General features: G+C 51.9%; 1 protein-coding gene across 3 annotated transcripts in view; it reads left to right on the top strand.

The window, feature by feature from the left end:
- Positions 1–67: 67 nt before the first annotated feature.
- The window catches only part of TRAF7 (TNF receptor associated factor 7), a 34,829-nt gene continuing 14,108 nt past the window's right edge, over positions 68–20,788 (top strand). The window contains exons 1-5 of one of the 3 annotated variants that reach the window (XM_029058264.2): positions 68–93; positions 9,530–9,651; positions 9,883–9,940; positions 12,876–12,967; positions 16,387–16,503. In XM_029058264.2, the coding sequence (XP_028914097.1) occupies positions 9,553–9,651; positions 9,883–9,940; positions 12,876–12,967; positions 16,387–16,503 (366 nt within the window). In that variant the 5' untranslated portion in view covers positions 68–93; positions 9,530–9,552. Of the gene's footprint in view, positions 94–5,140; positions 5,158–6,808; positions 6,827–9,529; positions 9,652–9,882; positions 9,941–12,875; positions 12,968–16,386; positions 16,504–20,788 lie in introns of those variants that run through there. The other 2 variants (XM_029058266.2, XM_029058265.2) reach the window with 2 other exon arrangements.

Genomic DNA, 20,788 nt, shown 5'->3' with positions numbered 1-20,788 from the left:
CTTCCTCGCTGGAGACGGAGGGCGGCGGCCGTTGCTATGCGGGCGGGAGCGGGGCCGGGGCCGGGGCCGGGCCCGGGGGGCCGCACGCGCAACGTGAGTCCACGCGCACCTCCACCTTTGCAAAAGTTCCCTCCCAACCCCCTCCCCTGCCTTCAATCCTGTTGCTTGAGCGCCTACTCTGTGCGGAGCGCTGCGCTAATAGTAATAATGTTAGTATTTGCAAATCCTATTGCTTGAGCACTTACTCTGTGCAGAGCGCTGGGATAATAATAATAATAATAATAATAGTGATGTTGATGTTTGTTAAGCTCTTACTCTTGTGCAGAGCGCTGGGCTAAGCGGATCCTATGGCTTGAGCGCTTACTCTGTGCAGAGCACTGGGCTAATAATAATAATGTTAATATTTGCAAATCCTATTGATTGAGCACTTACTCTGTGCAGAGCGCTGGGATGATAATAATAATAGTGATGTTGATGTTTGTTAAGCTCTTACTCTGTGCAGAGCGCTGGGCTAAGCGGATCCTATGGCTTGAGCGCTTACTCTGTGCAGAGCACTGGGCTAACAATAAGAATGTTGGTATTTGCGAATCCGGTTGATTGAGCGCTTACTCTGTGCAGAGCACTGGGCTAATAATAATAATGTTGGTATTTGTTAAGCGCTTACTCTGTGCTGAGCACTGGACTAAGCGAATCCTATTGATTGAGCGCCTACTCTGTGCAGAGCACTGGGCTAAGCGAACCCTACTGATTGAGCCTTTACTCTGTGCAGAGCACTGGGCTAACAATAATAATGTTGGTATTTGCGAATCCTATTGATTGAGCACTTACTCTGTGCAGAGCACTGGGATAACAATAATAATAATAATGTTGATGTTTGTTAAGTGCTTACTCTGTGCAGAGCACTGGACTAAGCGGATCCTATTGCTTGAGCGCTTACTCTGTGCAGAGCACTGGGCTAAAGGCTTGGAATGGACAGTTCAGCCACAGAGAGGGAGAATTTCATTCAATCGTATTTATTGAGCACTTACTCTGTGCAGAGCACTGGGCTAATAAGAATAATGTTGGTATTTGTTAAGGGCTTACTATGTGCAAAGCACTGTTCTAAGCGCTGGGGGAGATACAGGGTAATCTGGTTGACCCGCGTGAGGCTCACAGTCTCCATCCCCATTTTACAGATGAGGGAACTGAAGCACAGAGAAGTGAAGTGACTTGCCCAGTCACACAGCTGACAAGCGGCAGAGCTGGGATTCGAACCCATGACCTCTGACTCCCAAGCCCGGGCTCTTTCCATTGAGCCAAACGCTTGGAATGGACAATTCGGCTACAGAGAGGAACAATTTCATTCAGTCGTATTGATTGAGCGCTTACTGTGTGCAGAGCACTGGACTAAGCGCTTGGAATGGACAATTGGGCCACAGAGAGAGACCCTCCCTGCCCAGTGACGGGCTCACAGTCTAATAATAATAATAATGTTGGTATTTGTTAAGCGCTTACTATGTGCCGAGCACTGTTCTAAGCGCTGGGGTAGACACAGGGGAATCAGGTTGTCCCACGTGGGGCTCACAGTCTTAATCCCCATTTTACAGATGAGGGAACTGAGGCACCGAGAAGTTAAGTGACTTGCCCAAAGTCACACAGCTCACAAGTGGCAGAGCTGGGGTTCGAACCCATGACCTCTGACTCCAAAGCCCGTGCTCTTTCCAGTGAGCCACGCAGTCTGATCGGGGGAGAGAGACAGCAAAGCAAAACAGAACAAAACAACATTATCAAGATAAATAGAATCAAGGGGTTTCATACTTTCAATGGAATTGATTGAGTGCTTACTCTGTGCAGAGCACTGGACTAAGCGCTTGGAAGGGACAACTGGGCCACAGAGAGAAACCATCCCCCCTCCACCCTCCTTCTGCCCATTCTCTCTCCCCCGTTTAGACCGTGAGCCCATCGTTGGGCAGGGATGGTCTCTATCTGTTGCCCAATTGTCCATTCCAAGCGCTTAGTCCAGTGCTCTGCACAGAGTAATAGTAATAATAATGTTGGCATTTGTTAAGCGCTTCCTATGTGCAAAGCACTGTTCTAAGCGCTGGGGGATACAAGGTGATCAGGTTGTCCCACGTGGGGCTCCAGTCTTCATCCCCATTTTGCACATGAGGGAACTGAAGCACAGAGAAGTCAAGTGACTGGCCCAAAGTCACACAGCTGGCAAGCGGCGGAGCGGGGATTAGAACCCATGATCTCTGACTCCCAAGCCCGGGCTCTTTCCACGCTGCTTCTCAATCAGTACGATTGAAAGAGTGAATCCCCTTGATTCTATTTATCTTGATAATGTTGTTTTGTTCTGTCTTGCTTTGCTGTCTGTCCCCCCCCCCCCATTACACTGTGAACCCATCATTGGGCAGGGATGGTCTCTATCTGTTGCCCAATTGTCCGTTCCAAGCGCTTAATACAGTGCTCTGCACACAGTAAGCGCTCAATAAATACAATCCCCCCGTCTTCCCATCTCCTCCCGTCTGCCCATCCCCCTCTGTCGCCCCCCCCACCAGCCTCCCCATCGCTCCCTGACCCCCGACCCCCTCGATTTCCCCATCCATCTGTCCCCCTTACCTCCCCCCGGTCCCCTTGACCCCTGACCCCCTCCCTCCGGTCTCCCCGTCATTCATTAAATGGTATTTATTGAGCGCTTACTGTGTGCAGAGCACTCTACTAAGCCCTTGGGAGAGTACAGTTCAGCAAAGAGACAATCCCTGACTGTCCCTGACCCCGACCCCCCAACCCACCCATCCCTGTCCCCCCCTTGTCCCCGGTGCCCCCTGGCTTCCCTGCTGCTCTCTGAGCACTCTCACTTTGGCCCCCCTGGGAATTTGCCTTCTCCTCGTGGGGCTTTTCTCTTTCCCTTCCCCCCCTTCCCGGGCCCGGGGCCCACAAAGCTTCTGGGATTTCCCCAGGAATGTTCTGGCTTGGAATCGCCTTCCCAAACGGAGCGGAAAAATGACTCTTCCTTGGGCTTCTCATCTTCCTAAACCGGCCCACGTCCGGGCCCCGGGCTCTGAGGGTCCCCAGCCCCGACCTACCCCCACCCCTCAAAAGCGCTTAGTACAGTGCTCCGCGCGCACTAATGGTAATTGTAATGCTATTTGCTGTGTGCTTATAATGTGCCAGGCCCTCTGGAGCACTGGAGTAGATACCAGGTGATCGGGTTAGATCCGATCCCCGTCTCACATAGGACTATCAGTCTTAATCCCCATTTTACAGACGAGGGAGCTGAGGCACAGAGAAGTGAAGTGACTTGCCCGGGGTCACAAAGTTGTGATTAGAACCCAGGTCCTTCCGACTCCCAGGTCAGTGGTCTATCCACTAGGCCGCGCCGCCTTTCCCCGTTAGCGCTCAATAAATACCAGCGATTATTGTACTCTCCCAAGCACTTAGTACAGTGCTTTTACACAGTAAGCACTCAGTAAATAGGAGGGATTGACGCTGATGGATTGACGAGCTGTCGTATTCGTTGGACTTTTTGACAGAACCCCTTCCCATCCCCGTCTCCGTCCCAGTGGTGGATCTGTGGACATCTTGTGCCGGTGCAGGTTTGGCTTCTTGCAGGAGGCCCGCACAAAGGCAAGATCTCCCCCGGTCCATGGGAGGGGACGGGAAGGTCCTTTTGACCCCTCAGAGCTTTATCAATCAATCCATCGCATGTATTAAACACTGGTATTTAATAAGTGTGATATTTCTTAAACGTTTACTATGTGTCAGGGACTATACTGAGCGCTGGCGTGGATCCAGGCAAATCAGGTAGGACACAGTCTCTGTCCCACATGGGGCTCACAGTCTCAATGCCCATTTTACAGATGAGGTAACTGAGCCACAGAGCATAGGATTATTATTATGGTATTTGTTAAGCGCTTACTATGTGCAGAGCACTGTTCTGCTCTTACTATGTTAGTAGAGATAGTAGAGTCTCAGTCCCCATTTTACAGATGAGGTAACTGAGACGCAGAAAAGTGAAGTGACTTGCCCAAGGTCATTCATAACACTGTTATGTTCTTACTACGTGCAGAGCGCTGGGGTAGATCCAGAGTAATCAGATTGTCCCACGTGGGGCTCACATTTTTTAATCCCCATTGTAAGAGATGAGGTAACTGAGGCCCAGAGAAGTGAAGTGACTTGCCTGAGGCCACACAGCAGGGAGGTGGCAGGGCCGGGATTAGAACCCACGACCTTCCGACTTCCAGGCCCTTGCTCTATCCACTACGCCACGCCGCTTCTCTATACTGAGCGCCTGGGAGAGTACAATATCACACTACAACAGGCACATGCCCTGTCCTCAGTGAGTTTCCAGTCTAGAGGAGGACACAGACATTAATATAAATAAATTACGGATGTGGACCTAAGTGCTGAGGGGCTGGGACGGAGGCTTATTTCTGTGCGGACCTTTCTACTCAGTGTGGAAGTGAACTCTCGTCCCCACGCTAAAAAACCGCAGAAAATGCGTCCCTTTCGATCGCCTTGTGTTCTGCTGTGCTTTTCGACGGCTTTCTGTGTGGTCAGGAGAAGCCGAAGAAGAACCGGGGTGTCTCTTAAGCTGTCACTCTACTTTTTCCTCCAGCTCTAATGTACTTTAATGTCCGCCTCCCCCTGTGGACTGTCAGCTCCTTACGGGCAGGGAATCGGGTCTTCCAATATTGCGGGATCGCACTTTCCCAAGCGTTTAGTACAGAGCTGTGCACACAGTAAGCGCTCAATAAATAATGGTAATGGCGGTATTTGTTCAGTTCTTACTATGGGTCAGGCGTTGTTCTGAGTGCTGGGGTAGATACAGGGTCATCTTGTAGAGGGCGCGGTTTAAGTAGAAAGGTGAACCGGGTTTGAATCCCCCCCCATGTTAGAGATGAGGAAACTGAGGCACAGAGAAGTCAAGTGAATTGCCCAAGGTCACACAGCAGGTAAATAAATACCATTGATTGATTGATTGATTGATGTGTCAAGAACGATGTTCAGCCCTGGGGTTGATTGACTATAAGCCCATCAGTCTGAGGCTCACAGTCTGCAAGGGAGGGAGAACAGTTATTTTATCCCCATTTTACAGATGAGGTAACTAAGGCACAGAGAAGTGAAATGATGTGCCCAAGGCGACGCAGCAGGCAAGCGTCGGAGCCCAGAAAGGTAAACTATCCATAGGAGGACACAGTCCAAAATCCAGGCCTCCTCGTAGGATGCAAAAGAGTAGAGGACGACGGTTTAATAATAACGGTGGTATTTGTTAAACGCTTACTAGGTGCCAGACACTGCACTAAACCCTGGGGAGGATACAAGCAAATCGAGTTGGACACAGTCCCTATCCCGTGTGGCGTTCCCGGTCTCAGTCCCCATTTTACAGATGAGGTAACTGAGATACAGAGAAGCGAAATGACTTGCCCAAGGTCATTCATTCATTCAATAGTATTTACTGAGCGCTTACTATGTGCAGAGCACTGGACTAAGCGCTTGGAATGGACAAATCGGCAACAGATAGAGACAGTCCCTGCCCTTTGACGGGCTTACAGTCTAATCGGGGGAGACAGGCATTTATTGAGCGCTTAAGGTGTGCCCAGCACTGTACTAAGCGCTGGGAAAGTACAATTTGGCAACAGATAGAGACAATCCCTTCCCAATAACGGGCTCACAATCACAGCAGACAAGTGGCGGAGATAGAATTAGAACCCGTGACCTACTGACTCCCAGGCCCAGGTGCTATCCACCATGCCGCTTCAGTCTTCAGGTTTAAGTCTAACTGGGCCCAGTGGCATGTTGGTTACTTAAGATAACGCCCAGGTATCCCTACCTCACCTTTCACCCTTCATTAATAATAATGTTGGTATTTGCCCACAGTCACGCAGTTGACCAAGCGATGGAACGGGGATTTGAACCCATGACCTCGACTCCCAAGCCCGGGCTCTTTCCACTGAGCCACGCTGCTTCTCTGTTACACTGTACCCTCCCCAGCAATTAATACAGTGGTCCGATTGATAGACTGATTGATTGATTACCCGATAGAAGAACAGATGGGATTCATCAGATGGCCTTGTAGATAAGGACCCGCCATTTACCAGCCCGCAGGCATTTGCAAACATCCCCTTGACTCGTGGAGGAAGGGAATTGCTGGGAAGCGGAAGCTGAGAGGTTTGGGGGATTAGAGCTGTGGTTTCACAATTCCTGGCCAATTACTCACCCTTTCAGCCTTGAGTTTCCCCGGCTCGAATCTCCAACCTAAAGCTCTGCCCGGCGTGGCGCAGCAGAGAGCGCCCGGGGGCTGGGAGTCGGGAGGCCTGGCTTTCCGTCCTGGTCGGCTGGGTGACCTTGGACCGGTCACTTATTACCGGCAGCCCCGGACAGCCGGATAGTGGTCCTCGAGATGGTAAGCAGGGAAGCAGCGTGGCTCAGTGGCAAGAGCCCGGCCTTGGGAGTCCGAGGTCATGGGTTCGAATCCCGGCTCTGCCCCTTGGCAGCTGTGGGACTGTGGGCAAGTCACTTCACTTCTCTGGGCCTCAGTTCCCTCATCTGGAAAATGGGGATTAAGACTGTGAGCGTCACGTGGGACAACCCGATCACCCTGTCTCTCCCCCAGCGCTTAGAACGGTGCTCTGCACGTAGTAAGTGCTTAACAGATACCAACATTATTATTATTATTAAGCTCCTTCTGGGTTGGGAATGTTATCAGCTCTGATGTACTCTACTCTCCCAAGCGCTTAGTACAGTGCTCTGCGCACAGAAAGGGCTAATTAAATATCATTAAGCAAACATGGTCTCAAACAGGTGCCGGTCTTGGATCACGTCCATAGACGATGTAGACTGGGTATGTAATAAGAATAATAATTGTGGTATTTAAGTGCTTACTATGTGCAGCGTGGGTCAGTGGAAAGAGCCTGGGCTTGGGAGTCAGAGGTCATGGGTTCGAATCCTAGCTCTACCACTTGCCAGCTGTGTGACTTTGGGCAAGTCACTTCACTTCTCTGTGCCTCAGTTCCCTTATCTGGAAAATGGAGATTAAAACTGTGAGCCCCACGAGGGACAACCTAATCACCTTGTATGCCGCCAATGCTTAGAACAGTGCTTTGCACGTAGTAAGATTTTTTTAAGCGCTTAGTACAGTGCGCTGCACATAGTAAGTGCTCAATAAATACTGTTGAATGAATGAATATGTACCAAGGACTGTACTAAGCGCTGGGGTACAAACAAGATAATCAGATCCTATATGGGGCTCACAGTCTAAGCAGGAGGAAGAACGAGTATTGAATCCTTATTTTGCTGATAAGTGAGGCACAGAGAAGTGAAGTGATTTGCCCAAGGCCACTCAACAGGCAAGTGGCCGAGCTGGGATTAGAATACTATTAATAATAATAATAATAATAATAGGATTAATGTTTATGTACTGAGGGCCGTGCTCTGGACTGAAGTGCTTGGGAAGGTAATGGTATTTAAGGGGAGGCAGCATGGCCTAGTGGAAAGAGCCCAGGCCTGGGAGCCAAAAGCCCCGAGTTCTAATCCTCGTTCTGCCACTTGTCTGCTGCGTGACCTCGGGCAAGTCATTTCACTTCTCTGGTTCTCAGTTACCTCAACTGTAAAATGGGGATTAAGACTGTGAACCCCATGTAGGACAGGGACTGTGTCCAACCCGTCTGGCTTGTATCCACATCGATGCTTGGCACATAGCAAGTGCTTAACGAATGCCGTTATTGTTATTGCTGAGCACCTACTGAGTGCAGCGGGCTGTACCGAACGCTAGGGAAGTATAACAGCGGCAGTAGACCCGCTTGGGGGCAACGTCCTCTTCAGAGAGCTCCGGAGGATACAGCAGAGGCGAGAGACTCTGTTCCTTGCCCACGGGGGGCTCACACTCTAAAGGGAGCGGCCACAGACCAAAAGAGTGGCAGGCAGTGGAGCCAGAGCAAGTAAGAAAGCGGGATCCACCCAGATGGACGTAGACACACACGTAGAGAGGGTGGGTAGCGACAGATGAGGATGATGAGGGCATCTTCAGGAACGACGGACACCGGAACCTCTTGCGGAGGAGTTGATGATAGTGCCGGTGGCTTGCCCAGAGCCAGGCCTACTCTGACCACTGCCTGGAGTACTGTAAGCTTGCTGCAGGCGGGGGATGTGTCTTATTGTTATGCTGTACTCTTCCAAACGCTTAGTACAGCGCTTTACTCAATCATATTTCGAATGGATTTACTGAGCGCATACTGTGTGCAAAGCACGTACGATGTGCTTGTACCTGTGTTTCTATTACTAGAGCGCCTTACGTTATTTATTCAGTTATCTATTCCTCGCAACACCCCTGCGAGGAAGTGTTCGGGTATTATCATCCCCAGGTTACAGCTGGGAAAATTGAGGCATGGGGAGGTTAAGTGGCTTGCCCAAGGCCACAGAGGGAGCGGGTGTCAGAGCCGGAGCTCAAACCCGGGCCCTCCGGCTCTCAGGTCTGCGGCTCTTCCATTGCGCCCCATTGCCTCCCCCATACAGTCCAAGCAGTAAGTGCTCAATAAATAAGAATGAATGGTGGGACGTCTTGTTGGGGCCCGGGGGGCAGTGAGCGTACAGGGTGCAGCACATAGTGAAGCGCAGGTACGATCTTCCCCAAAATTCACCAGTCCTCGGCGGCACCCGCGTCCGCAGGGCTTACGGGGGGCACGGGCAGCGGGCAGGGTTACCCCAGGATCACGCTTCACGCACTGGGGTTTTTGGGCAAAGGTTCTGCGTGATGACACATTTCAACCAATCAGTTACTGTCATTTATTGAGCACTTATTGCATGCAGAGGACTTGGAAGAGTACAGTCCAACGGAGTTGGTAAACACGTTCCCTGCCCAAAACGAGCTTACAGTCTAATGGGGAAAGACAGGCATCAATACAAAAATAATAAGTTCCGGAGATGGACGTAAATGTTGTGGGGTGAATGCCAGATGCCCCAAAGGAGACAGACCCAAGTGCCCTAGATGATGCAGAGGAAGCTGAGGAAAAGACCACTGAATCAGGGAGGGCCTCTTGGAGGAGTTGCTTAACTGTAAAACCGGTGTTACCATGGCCTGAGTAATAATAATTATAATGAACAGTGCTTGGCACACACTGCTTCACAAATACTATTATAATATTATAGTACTTGTGAAGCATTTACTGTGTGCCAAGCACTGTTCTCAGGTCTGGGGTCCGTACAGGTCGATCAGGTTGGACACACTCCCTGTCCCACATAGAGCTCACCGTCTAAGTAGGAGGGCTTAGGATCGAATCCCCATTTCACAAGTAGGTGACTGAGGCACAGGGAAGTGACTTGCCCAGAGTGACCCAGCAGATAAGTGGCGGAGCCAGGATTAGAACCCAGGTCCTTCTGAATCCCGGGCCCGGGTTCTATTCACTAGGCCACGTCTGTCCCCTGATGGGGGTGGGGACTTGCGGGGAGTGGGGAGGACTGGTCTGAGTGCTGGGAACCTTGTGCCTCCCTCCCTCTCAGATCCCCCCTTCCCATCCCACCGAAGCCGTGTTCCGTCCTCTTTCCGCAGGGGATGCCACCCGCCACTGACGGATGCCCGTCCAGAGCATGAGCTCAAGCAAGAACCCGCGGTGCAACCGCTACCCCGGCAACAGCCCGGCCGGCCTCCCGGCCACAGAGAACGCCAACGGGGTAAAGTGGGCGCGCGCGCCACCTTCCCAGCGCCCGGGCCTCCTTGCCCGCCTGCTCGCGCCTCCTCTCCAAGGAACGGGGGGCAAGAGCAGGAGCAGGGGTATTGAACGGAGGGTTCCGAGTGCACGACTCGCTGCGCTGAGCGCTTGGGCGGCTCCTCTGGATGGCCGGGAGGCGTCCCGTGCCCGCCAGGCTCTTCCATTCTAACAGGTGTCCCGCCTTCCTCCTCAGACCAGAATGGAAACCACCTTCGGGCCCACGTTCTCCACCGTCACCACCGTCACTAAAGGTAAACCCGTGGGAGGCGGGGGCGCTCATTCCGTCAATCGTATTTATCGAGCACTTACTGTGTGCAGAGCACTCTACTCTGGTCTGTCTCCACGCCAACTTCTTGCCCACATCCTGTCTCTGGCCTGGAACGCCCTCCCTCCTCACATCAGACACTCTCCGCCACTTCAGAGCCTTATTGAAGGCCCATCTCCTCCATGAGGCCTTCCCCGACTGCACCCTCCTCTCCTCCTCTCCCACTCCCTTCTGCGACACGGTGACTTGCTCCCTTCCTTCGTCCTCCCTCCCAGCCCCAGAGCACCTATGTATAAATCTGTAATTTATTTATTTCTTTGTTGATGCGTATTCATGTCTGTCTCCCCCTCCAGACTGTGAGCTCCTTGTATGCAGGGAATATGGCTGTTTGTTGTTGTACGATACTCTCCCAAGTGCTTGTTACAATGCTTTGCACACAGTAAGCACTCAGTAAATATGCTTGAATGAATGAATGTACTCGGTGCTGGGGCAGATACAAGCAAATCAGATTGGACACAGTCCCTGTCCCACAAGGGACTCACAGTCTCAACCCCCTTTTTAATAATAATAATAATGTTGGTATTTTTTAAGCGCTTACTATGTGCAGAGCACTGTTCTAAGCGCTGAGTAGATACAGGGTAACCAGGGTGTCCCATGTGAGCCTCACAGTTAATCCCCATTTTACAGATGAGGTAACTGAGGCACAGAGAAGTTAAGTAGATCTGGGAGTCGAACCCATGACCTCTGACTCTGAAGCCCAAGCTCTTTCCACTGAGCCATGCTGCTTCTCCTTTTTATAGATGAGGGAACTGAAGCCCAGAGAAGTGAAGTGACTTGCCCACGGTCACCCAGCAGACAAGTGGCGGAGCCGGGATTAGAACCCAGGTCCTTCTGATTCTCAGGCTCATGCTCTTGCTGCTAGGCCTTGCTGCTTCCCTGTATTCAGATGGGGAAGTAGCTTATCCCTTGTATCTGTAACATTGTAATTTTAATGCTTCCTCCCACCTGTAGGTTCTTTCAGTGTCTGTAAGCTCCTTGAGGACCGATACTCTGTCTACTCTAGAAAGCAACATGGCCTACTGGATAGAACACAGGGCTGAGAGTCTAGAAAGACACGAGTTCTAATCTCAGCCCCTCCACTTGTCTGCTGTGTGTCCTTGGGCGAGTTACTTCACTTCTGTGTGCCTCAGTTACCGCATCTGTAAAATTAAGTTGGTGAGCCCCATGTGGGACACAGGCTGAGCCCAACATTCATTCATTCGTTCAGTCGTATTTATTGAGCACTTACTGTGTGCAGAGCACTGTACTAAGCGCTTGGGAGAGTACAATATGACACATTCCCTGCCCACAATGAGCTTACAATCTAGATTACTGTGTATCTGCCTCAGCACTTCGAATAGTGCCTGGCACATAGGAAATGCTTTACAAATACCATTTTTTGAAAAACCAAAAACTTCTATTGTCCTCTCCCAAGCGCTCAGTGACTAAGCTCCTTAAGGACAGGGGCTGTGTCCAATAACTCTATTGTCCTCTCCCAAGCACTCGTTCCAGTGCTCTGCACGTGTTATGCTGTTCTATTGCACTCTCCCAAGCGCTTAGTACAGTGCCCTGCGGCAGTAAGCGCTCAATAAATATGACGGACTGGCTGACTAAGGTCCTTGAGGGCAGGGATCATGTCTAGAGAAGCAGCGTGGCTCAGTGGAAAGAGCACGGGCTTTGGAGTCAGAGGTCATGGGTTCAAATCCCGGCTCGGCCACTTGTCAGCTGTGTGACTTTGGGCAAGTCACTTCTCGGTGCCTCGGTTACCTCATCTGTAAAATGGGGATTAAGACTGTGAGCCCCACGTGGGACAACCTAATTCCCCTGTGTCTACCCCAGCGCTTAGAACAATGCTCGGCACATAGTAAGCGCTTAACAAATACCAACATTATTACTAGCGCTGTTGTCCTCTCCCAAACGCTTAGTCCAGAGCTCTGCCCACAGTAGACTATCAGCTCCTTGGAGGCAGGGTGCGTCCCGACTGTATTGTACCCCGGGTTACGATTGCCAGAAACAGGCAACACTGCAGGGCTGGAAGCCTGGATTTATTTATATTTATTGAGTGATTACTTTGTGCAGAGCACTGTACTAAGCTCTTGGGAGAGTACAGTAGAACAATAAACCGACACACTGCCTGTCCACAAAATGCTTACAGTCTAGAGGGGGAGACGGACATTAATACAAATAAATTACAGATCTGTACCTAAGTTCTGTGGGGCTGCGCGGGGGCGATGAATAGAGGGAGCAAGGCAGGGCGACGCAGAAGGGCATGGGAGAAGAGGAAAGGAGAGCTTAGGGAAGGCCTCGAGGAAGAGATGTGCCTTAAATTAAGACTTTGAAGGCGCGGTGAGTGATAGTCTGTCAGATGTGAGGAGGAAGGGTATTTTAGGCCAGAAGCAGGATATGGTGAGAGGTCGGCAGTGAGATAGACGAGATTGAGGGACAGTGAGAAGGTTGGCGTTACAGGAGCGAAGTGTGAGGGCTGAGGTGTAGTAGGAGAATAGCGAGGTGAGGTAGGAGGGGGCAAGGTAATGGACTGCTTTAAAGCCAGTGGTGAGGAGTGTCTGTTTGTTGAGGAATAGTCGAGAAACCACGGGAGGTTCTTGAGGAGTCGGAGTCATGGCTTGAACATTGTCAGTCCCAGCCCAGCCTTCTGGGGGAGCCCAGGCAAGTCACCGGCCCTCTCTGGGCCTCAGTATTCCCCGCTCAAATGGGGAGAGCCATCCTGCCCGGCAAGAATGTTGAGAGGATGAAAGGTGGCCAGAGATGTGACTCCGACCCTGATCTTGCCCCCGGAGGGAAAAGACCTTCACCCCTTTGCCCGGGCGGGGTGGAGGGGAGACCTGCGGGGTCTCACCGGCCGGCTCGAATTTCCGTTCCAGCGGATGGAAGCAACACATACAAGCAGCACCGGCGGACGCCCTCCTCCTCGAGCACACTGACCTTCTCCCCGCGGGAAGAAGAGGACGGAATGGTACGTCCGCTGCTGGGGCCCGCTGGACCCTGGGGCCCCAAATGTGGGAACGAGCCCCCCGGGGATGGGGGTGGGCCAGAGGAGTCCCCAGGCCCCTCCTCAGAGGCCGCCTCTGACACCAGCGGGGACCCGGGATCCACAAACGGGTCAGGCCACCAGCCAGCGCCTACAAGGTGCACAGCCAAGCCCCTTTTTCTTGGTTGTGGTTTTTTCATGTAATGGTATTTGTTAAGCCCTTATTACGTGCCAACCACTGTTCTGAGCACAAATTACTGTTCAAAGAACTGAGAACCGTTCTGAGCGCTGTGGGGCTGGGTGGGTGGATGACATCCCTGTACTGGTGGTCCTGGCCGAGCATCCCCAGAACGCGGTGTGGAGAACTGTACTGAACGCTCGGGGCAGTACCAATAATAATAACTGTGGCATTTGTTAAGCGCTATGTGCCAGGCACTGTACTAAGCACTGGCGGGGGGAATACAAGCAAATTGGGTTGGACATAGTCCCTGACCCACATCTGGTTCATAGTCTTAATCCCCATTTTACAGATGAGGTAACTGAGACACAGAAAAGTGAGGGAACCTGCCCAAAGTCAACCATCAGGCAAATGGTGGAGCCAGGATTAGAACCCATGACCTTCTGACTCACGGGCCTGTGCTCTATCCACTAGGCCATGCTGCTTCTTTACCACAGGAGCAAGATACGTTCCCTGTCCATCAGGGGCTTACAGACTAGAGTGACGGGGACCAACCAGCACCTCCTTTGGACAGGGTGCTGTCCTAGGCTCCGCCAGTCACTCAATCCTTCATTCAATCATATTTTTTGAGCACTTACTATGTGCAGAGCATGGTACTAAACACTTGGGAAATTACATCATAACAATCAACAGTAATTCCCAGTAATTTTTTCCCAGTAATAATTGTGGTAATAATAATAATTACGGTATTTGTTAAGCGCTTACTATGTGCCAAGCACTGTTCTAAGCGCTGGAGTAGGTATAAGGCAATCAGGTTGTCCCATGTAGGGCTCACAGTCTTAATCTCCATTTTACAGATGAGGGAACTGAGGTACAGAGAAGTTAAGTGACTTGCCAAAGGTCACACAGCAGACAAGTGGCAGAAGTGGGATTAGGACCCACGTCCTCTGACTCCCAAGCCCATGATCTTTCCACTAAGCCACACTGCTTCTCTAAGCACTTAGTTGTTAAGCACTTACTGTGTGCTAAGTACTGTTCTAAGCACTGGAGTAGATACAAGTCAGTCAGGTTGGGCACAGTCCCTGTCCCACATGGGCTCACGCTCTTAAATCCCAGTTTTACAGATGAGGTGACTGTGGCCCAGAGAAGTGAAGTGACTTGCTTAGGGTCACCCAGCAGTCAAGTGGCAGAGCCGGGACTAGGACCCAGGTCCTTCTGACTTGCAGGCCAGTGCTCAGTCCACTAGACCGTGCTGCTCCTCATCTTATCCAGGAAACAGCAGCAGGTCTGGAGTACCCCAACTCTTGAGTTTAGGAGTCCTTTTCTCCCCTGAATTTCTGAATTTCTTCCAATCGGAGTAGTTGAGGGCTGAGCCCCTTCTTTTTTTGCCCATTATCTCACGCCTAGCTAGCGGGTGATGAGAGGGGACTTGGGGGGCTCCCCTCCCTCACAGACCCCAGCTCCATAACCGCCCGGGGCAGGGGCCAATTGCACCAGCTCTTCCCATCTTGGGATTCAGGGGCTCGGGCTGGCCCTAGAAGCGAGGGTGGAGGTGCCGAGGAGAGCCAGACTGCGGTTTGTGGGGTTCACAGTCCATTTCCTTGGGCGCCTTTGGTTTTCCATCGCCTACGTGGACGGACTGGCTCAACCGTCCCCCGAAACGCTCCACCGTTGGTCCACGGAGCCAGCCCCCGCGAGATCAAGTCGGAAAGAGACAGGCCCACAGCCCGTGATGGGAAGGCGGGGTGGGGGGGGAGCAGAGGGGAAGCAGTCCGAGGAGGAAAGGTCCTTGGGGCGGGGAAGAGGGAGGCTCAGGAGGAGGGGGCGGGGGAGGCGGGGCTGGACGCTCGGACGTGGAGGCCCAGGTACCCGACAGTAAGCCCCATCTCTCCCAGGGTGTCCCAGTGGATAGAGCCCGGGCCTGGGTGTCAGAACCTGGATTCTAATCCCGACTCCGCCACCTGTCGACTCTGTGAACTTGGGGAAGTCACTTCGGTTCTCTGTGCCTCAGTTCCCTCATCTGTAAAATGGGGTTTAAGACTGTGAGCCCCATGTGGGACTTGGACTGTGTCTATCCTGATTAGCTTGTGTCTACCCCAGCACTTAGTACAGAACTGGGCGAGTAGTAAGTGCTTAACAACTACTATTATTATTATTAAGTGGGCAGGGTGGGTGTGGATCCAGGCTCAGCCATCTCTGTATTGTCCCCTCCCCGTAACTGAACAAAGTGTCTCTTTGCCCCGCTAGAATGGGAGCTCCTTGAGGACAGGGACCGACTCTTCTCTGTTCATTGTCGTCTCCCTAGCGCTCAGTGCGGCCTCCTGCTGCCAATGGAGTGACACAGGGGCGGAGCTGAGGCTTGGCTGGTGCGGAGGGGACAGAGAGGAAGCCACTGGGGAAAGGATCCCGGAGGAGGAGGAGGGGAGAGGAGAGGAGGGAGGCTCAGGCCGGGAGAGTGGTGCTTGGGAGAGGAAGGAGTGTGAAATGCAGATTCCCTGCCCCCTGGCCTCTGGCCTGCATTTCAGGCACCGGAGCAGAGCCTTGGCATACGGGCATAGTTGGACCCTTCCCACCTCCACCGTCTCCCACCCACAGTGAACACAGGTTTTCCCAGCCCCCTCCCCCCAAGCCGTGACCACCGGGCCCCAGTAGCGGGCTCGGGTGTGTGCGGGAGAGTGGGTAGTCCAGTTGCCAAGAGTCCACTCCTCCCACATCCATCCCGTTGCACCAACCCCGGGCACTCAGCCACCAGCGAGACTGAAGGATCCTCGGCACCCCGCTTGCTCACCCCTTCATCCCCCAATCACACAGACACACACACACACACACACATGCCCGCACGCACACTTTTCCAAACAGGAAGTGCACCGATGGAGTTGAATAGGCGGAAATGTCAGCATTTCCACACCAACTTGGCCAGCGGGGGGACGGGGGAGGGTCCGCCAGCCGGGAGTCAGCCTGGCTCGCCTCCGGGCAGTCCCAGGCGCGGCCCCCGGGGCCGAGCCATCCCCCGCGTGAGCCTGGGGGGCGGAGGAGGTGGTGGTCCCGGGCGGGGACTCTGGGTCAGGCCGCCGGCGGGGTCCCCGTCCAGCCTCCCTGGCCGGCACAGGCCGAGGCGCGGTCCCGTTAGGGGGGTGGGTGCTGGTGCGGGCCGGCAAATACTTGGGGGTGGGGGTGCGGCGAAGAGGTGACCCCCGCCCCTCTTCCCTTGGGTCTCCCCGGTCAGCCCCCGATGAGCGGACCCCGACTGTCTGACTCAGCTATCTCCGTCCGCTCGCTGCACTCCGAGTCCAGTATGTCCCTGCGCTCGACGTTCTCTCTCCACGAGGAGGAGGAGGAGCCGGTAAGCACCCCGGCGGGGGGCCGCCGAAGGAGGGGGACGGGGTGGGGATGGGGAGGCTGCCCCCGGGAACCGTTTCATTTTGGTCTCCTCCCCGGGCACCTGGGGTTGGGCAGATGGGCAGGCCGGAGGGGAGCCGGCCCGGAGCTGGCCGGCTGTGACGTGCTGCTGCCGTTGCTTACTGTTGGGGATGATAATAATTGTGATATTCGTTAAGCACTTACCATGCGCTAAGCACTGTACTAAGTGCTAGGGTAGAAATAGGATCATCAGGTCCCACGCAAGGCTCACAGTTTAAGTAGGAGGGAGAACAGGTATTGAATCCCCATTTTGTAGATGAGGGAACTGAGTCACAGAGGAGAGAAGTGATTTATGCAGCAGGTAAAGTGGAATTAGAACCCAGGGCCCTTGACTCCCAGGCCTGGCTCTTTCCAGGAGGCTACACTTATTAGACATGTTTGCTGCGGGACATTGACTGGACTCCCGCAGCAACTTCCCCACTGGAGGCATCATTTTAAAATCTGCCTTAAGGGCAGCCAGGTTGTTTTTTTTTAATGGTATCTGTTAGGCGTTTACTGTGTGTCCAGCACTGTTCTAAGCACCGGGGTAGATACAAGTTAATCAGGTTGGACCCAGTCCCTGACCCAAATAGGACTTACAGTCTTAATTCCCCATTTTTACAGGTGAGGTTACTGAGGCCCAGAGAAGTGAAGTGACTTGCCCAAGGTTACACAGCAGACTTGTGGTGGAGCCGGGACTAATGATGATGACGTTGGTATTCGTTAAGCGCTTACTATGTGCCGAGCACTGTTCCAAGCGCTGGGTTAGATACGAGGTAATCAGGTGGTCCCACGTGAGGCTCACAGTCTTCATCCCCATTTTACAGATGAGGTAACTGAGGCACCGAGAAGTGAAGTGACTTGCCCAAAGTCACAGAGCTGACAGGTGGCAGAGCCGGGATTAGAACCCATGACCTCTGACTCCTAAGCCCGGGCTCTTTCCACTGAGCCATGCTGCTTCTCTGACTTCCCTGGACCCTCATCCACCAGTCAGCCGATGGTAGCCATCGGCGGCCCCCTGCGTACCGAGCACTGAACCGGGCGCCACCGAGCACTGAACTGAGCGCTGCTGAGCAGACAGAGGTCAGGAGATGGGATCGATCAATCTGTTGACCGTATCTATTGACCGATCGGTCCGTCAGTGTCATTTATTGATCAGTCAATCAGTGTCATTTACGGGGCATGTGCAAAATGCAAAACCCCAGCCAGGCAATAGCAAGATCGGGACGTGGGGAGAGGTTGGGCACAAGCAGCTTACAGTCTAGTGGAGGAGCCCGAGGGCAGCCAGTGACCACCAAAGAGTGGAAGTAGGAGGAAGAAATAGTCCAGGCATGTCAGGAGGAAAAGAGCTGCGTGCGTAATGGATTAGGCAGATGAGTGTGTGAACAATAGGCAAATAAATTATCCATGTAAGCAGAAGTGCTGAAGACAGGAATAAAATGAAATCCAGAAATACTGGGTCATATACCTGCTGTGTGACCTTGCGCAAGTCACTGCACTTCTCCGTGCCTCAGTTACTTCATCTATGAAATGGGGGGTTAAGACCGAGAGACCTACGTGGGACAGATATTTTGTCATTGATTCATTCATTCAATAGTATTTATTGAGCACTTACTATGTGCAGAGCACTGTACTAAGCGCTTGGAATGTACAATTCAGCAACAGATAGAGACAATCCCTGCCCAATGACGAGCTCCCAGTCTAATCCAACCTAATTAACTTGTATCTACCCCAGCGCTTAGTACAGTGCCTGGCACATAGTAAGAGCTTAACAAATACCATAAAAAAATAAGGGGGACTTGGAGTTGACGTGATCTATGTGGCCTAGTGGAAACAGCCCAAGGATGGGAGTTGGAAGACCTGGGCTCTAGTCCCGGCTCTGAACTGCCCTGCTCTGTGACTTAGACCAGATATTTTCACTGCTCTGGGCCTCAGTTTCCTCGTCTGTAAAATGGAGCTTTAATGCCTGTTTTCTGTCCTATTTGGACTGTGACCCCAGTATGGGACTGGGACTGTGGCTGACCTGATTAACCGTATCTATCCCGGCCCTTGGCATATAGTAAGTGTTTCACAAATACCACAGTTCTTGTTGTTATTACTTGGGAGTTATTGATCAGGGAAGGTTTTTAATCAACCAGTGGTATTTATTGAGCACCCACTATGTGCAGAGTACTGTACTAAGCACTAGGGAAAGTAAGCGCTTGGTGCAGTGCTCTGCACACAGTAAGCGCTCAACAAGTACGATTGAATGAAATTGAATGAATACAACACATCAGAGTTGGTAGTCACGCTCCCTGCCCAGTCTAGAGGGGGAGCCAGATATTAAAATAAATTATGGATCTGTACATAAGTGCTCTGGGGCTGAGGGTGGGGTGAATATCAAATACTTAAGGGCACAGATTCAAGTGCGTAGCTGGCACCTCAAATTTAACATGTCCAAAACAGAACTCCTCATCTTCCCACCCAACCTTGTCTTCCCCGTGACTTTCCCATCACTGTAGATAGCACCACCACCCTCCTGCCTCTCAAGCCCACGACCTTGGCATTCTCCTGACTCATCTCTTTCATTCAACCCACATATTCAATCTGCCACCAAATCCACCAATTCACAGCATGGTTAAAATCTGCCCTTTCCTCTCCATCCAAAATGCTACTATGCTGATCGAAGGATGTGTTGTATCCCGCCTCGATTACCGCATCAGCTCCTTGCCAACCTCCCTGCCTCTAGTCTCTCCCCTCTCTAGTCCATATTCGCTCTGCTGCCCAGATTATTTACTTAAAAATTAAACAAAATGAAAAATAAATGTCAGTCCGGGTTTCCCCGTTCCTCAAGAACCTCCAGTGGTTGCCCATCCACGTCCAAATCAAACAGGAACTCCTCATCTTTGGATTTAAAATACTCAAACACCTTGCTCCCTCCTGTCTTGCCTCACTGATTTCCTGCTACAACCCAGCACCTTCACTTCACTCTTCTAACACCAACCTCCTCACTGTACCACAATCTCCTCTGTCTCGCCGTTGACCCCTCACCCACATCCTGCCTCCGGTCTAGAATGCCCTCCCCTTTCCTATCCGACAGACCATCACTCTCCCCATTTTCAAAGTCTTATTAAAATTGCATCTTTTCCTCTCCTCTCTCTCCTTTCTGTGTTGCCCTCAAACTTGGCTCTGTACCTTTTAAGCACTCGATAGTCACCCCACCCTCTGCCTCACAGCGCTTATTTGAATTTATTGAATTTATTTGAATGTCTGTCTCCACTCTAATTGGTAAACTCCTTGTGGGCAGGGACTGTGTTTATCAACTTTGTTCTTTTGTACTTTTCCAAGTGCTCAGAACACTGCTGTGCACACAGTAAGCACTCAATAAATATATTTGAGAGGGAGTAGTCAGGGAAGCCCTCTTGAAGGACATATAATTTTAATAGGACTTTGAAGGTGGGGAGAGTGGTGGTCTGTTGTACGATGTGGAAGAGTTTCAGCCCAGAGGGAAGATGTGAGCGAGAAGACAGCGGTGAGGTAGATCAGACGTAAGGACGTTGGCCTTAGAGAGTGAGGGGTGCGGGCTGTGTTTTGGTAGAAGATCAGAAAGTTAAGGTAGGAAGGGGCAAGGCGATTGAGGGCTTTAAAGCCGATGAGAAAGAGTTTGTTTGATACTGACATGGATGGGTAGCCACCGGAGGTCCCTAAAGAGTGGGGAGATGTAGATTGAATGCTTTTGTAGAAAAGCAAGCTGGGTAGGAGAGTGAAGTATGGACTGGGGTGGGGAGAGACAAGAGACAAGGGAGGTCAGGGTAGGAAACGTGCTTGAATCAGTGTAGTAGCATTTTGAATGGAGAGGAATGTTGTGAAGGTAAAACCGACAAGATCTGGCAACAGATTGGGTATGTGGGTTGAATAAGAAAGCTGATTCGAGGATAATGCCAAGGTTATGGACCTGTGAGACGGAGAGGATGGTGCTGTCTAGAGCGATGGGACAGTCAGGGGGAGGACAGGTTTTAGATGGGAAGATGAGAGTTATGTTTTGGACGTGTTTAAGTTTGAGGTGACGGCGGGACACCCAAGTAGAGATATCCTGTAAACAGGAGGAAATGCGAGACTGCAGAGGAGAGAAGTCGGGGCTGGAGAGGTAGATTTGGGGAAACATCCGCATAGAGATGGCAGTTGAAGCCATGGGAGTGAATGGATTCTCCAAGAGAATCGGTGTAGATGGAGAGGAGTAGGGGACCCAG

Source organism: Ornithorhynchus anatinus, chromosome 2 (assembly GCF_004115215.2).
Source record: "Ornithorhynchus anatinus isolate Pmale09 chromosome 2, mOrnAna1.pri.v4, whole genome shotgun sequence".
NCBI classification, from domain to species: domain Eukaryota; kingdom Metazoa; phylum Chordata; class Mammalia; order Monotremata; family Ornithorhynchidae; genus Ornithorhynchus; species Ornithorhynchus anatinus.
The sequence above is the reverse complement of the archived record's forward strand: the minus strand, read 5'-3'. Positions and strand labels throughout refer to the sequence as shown.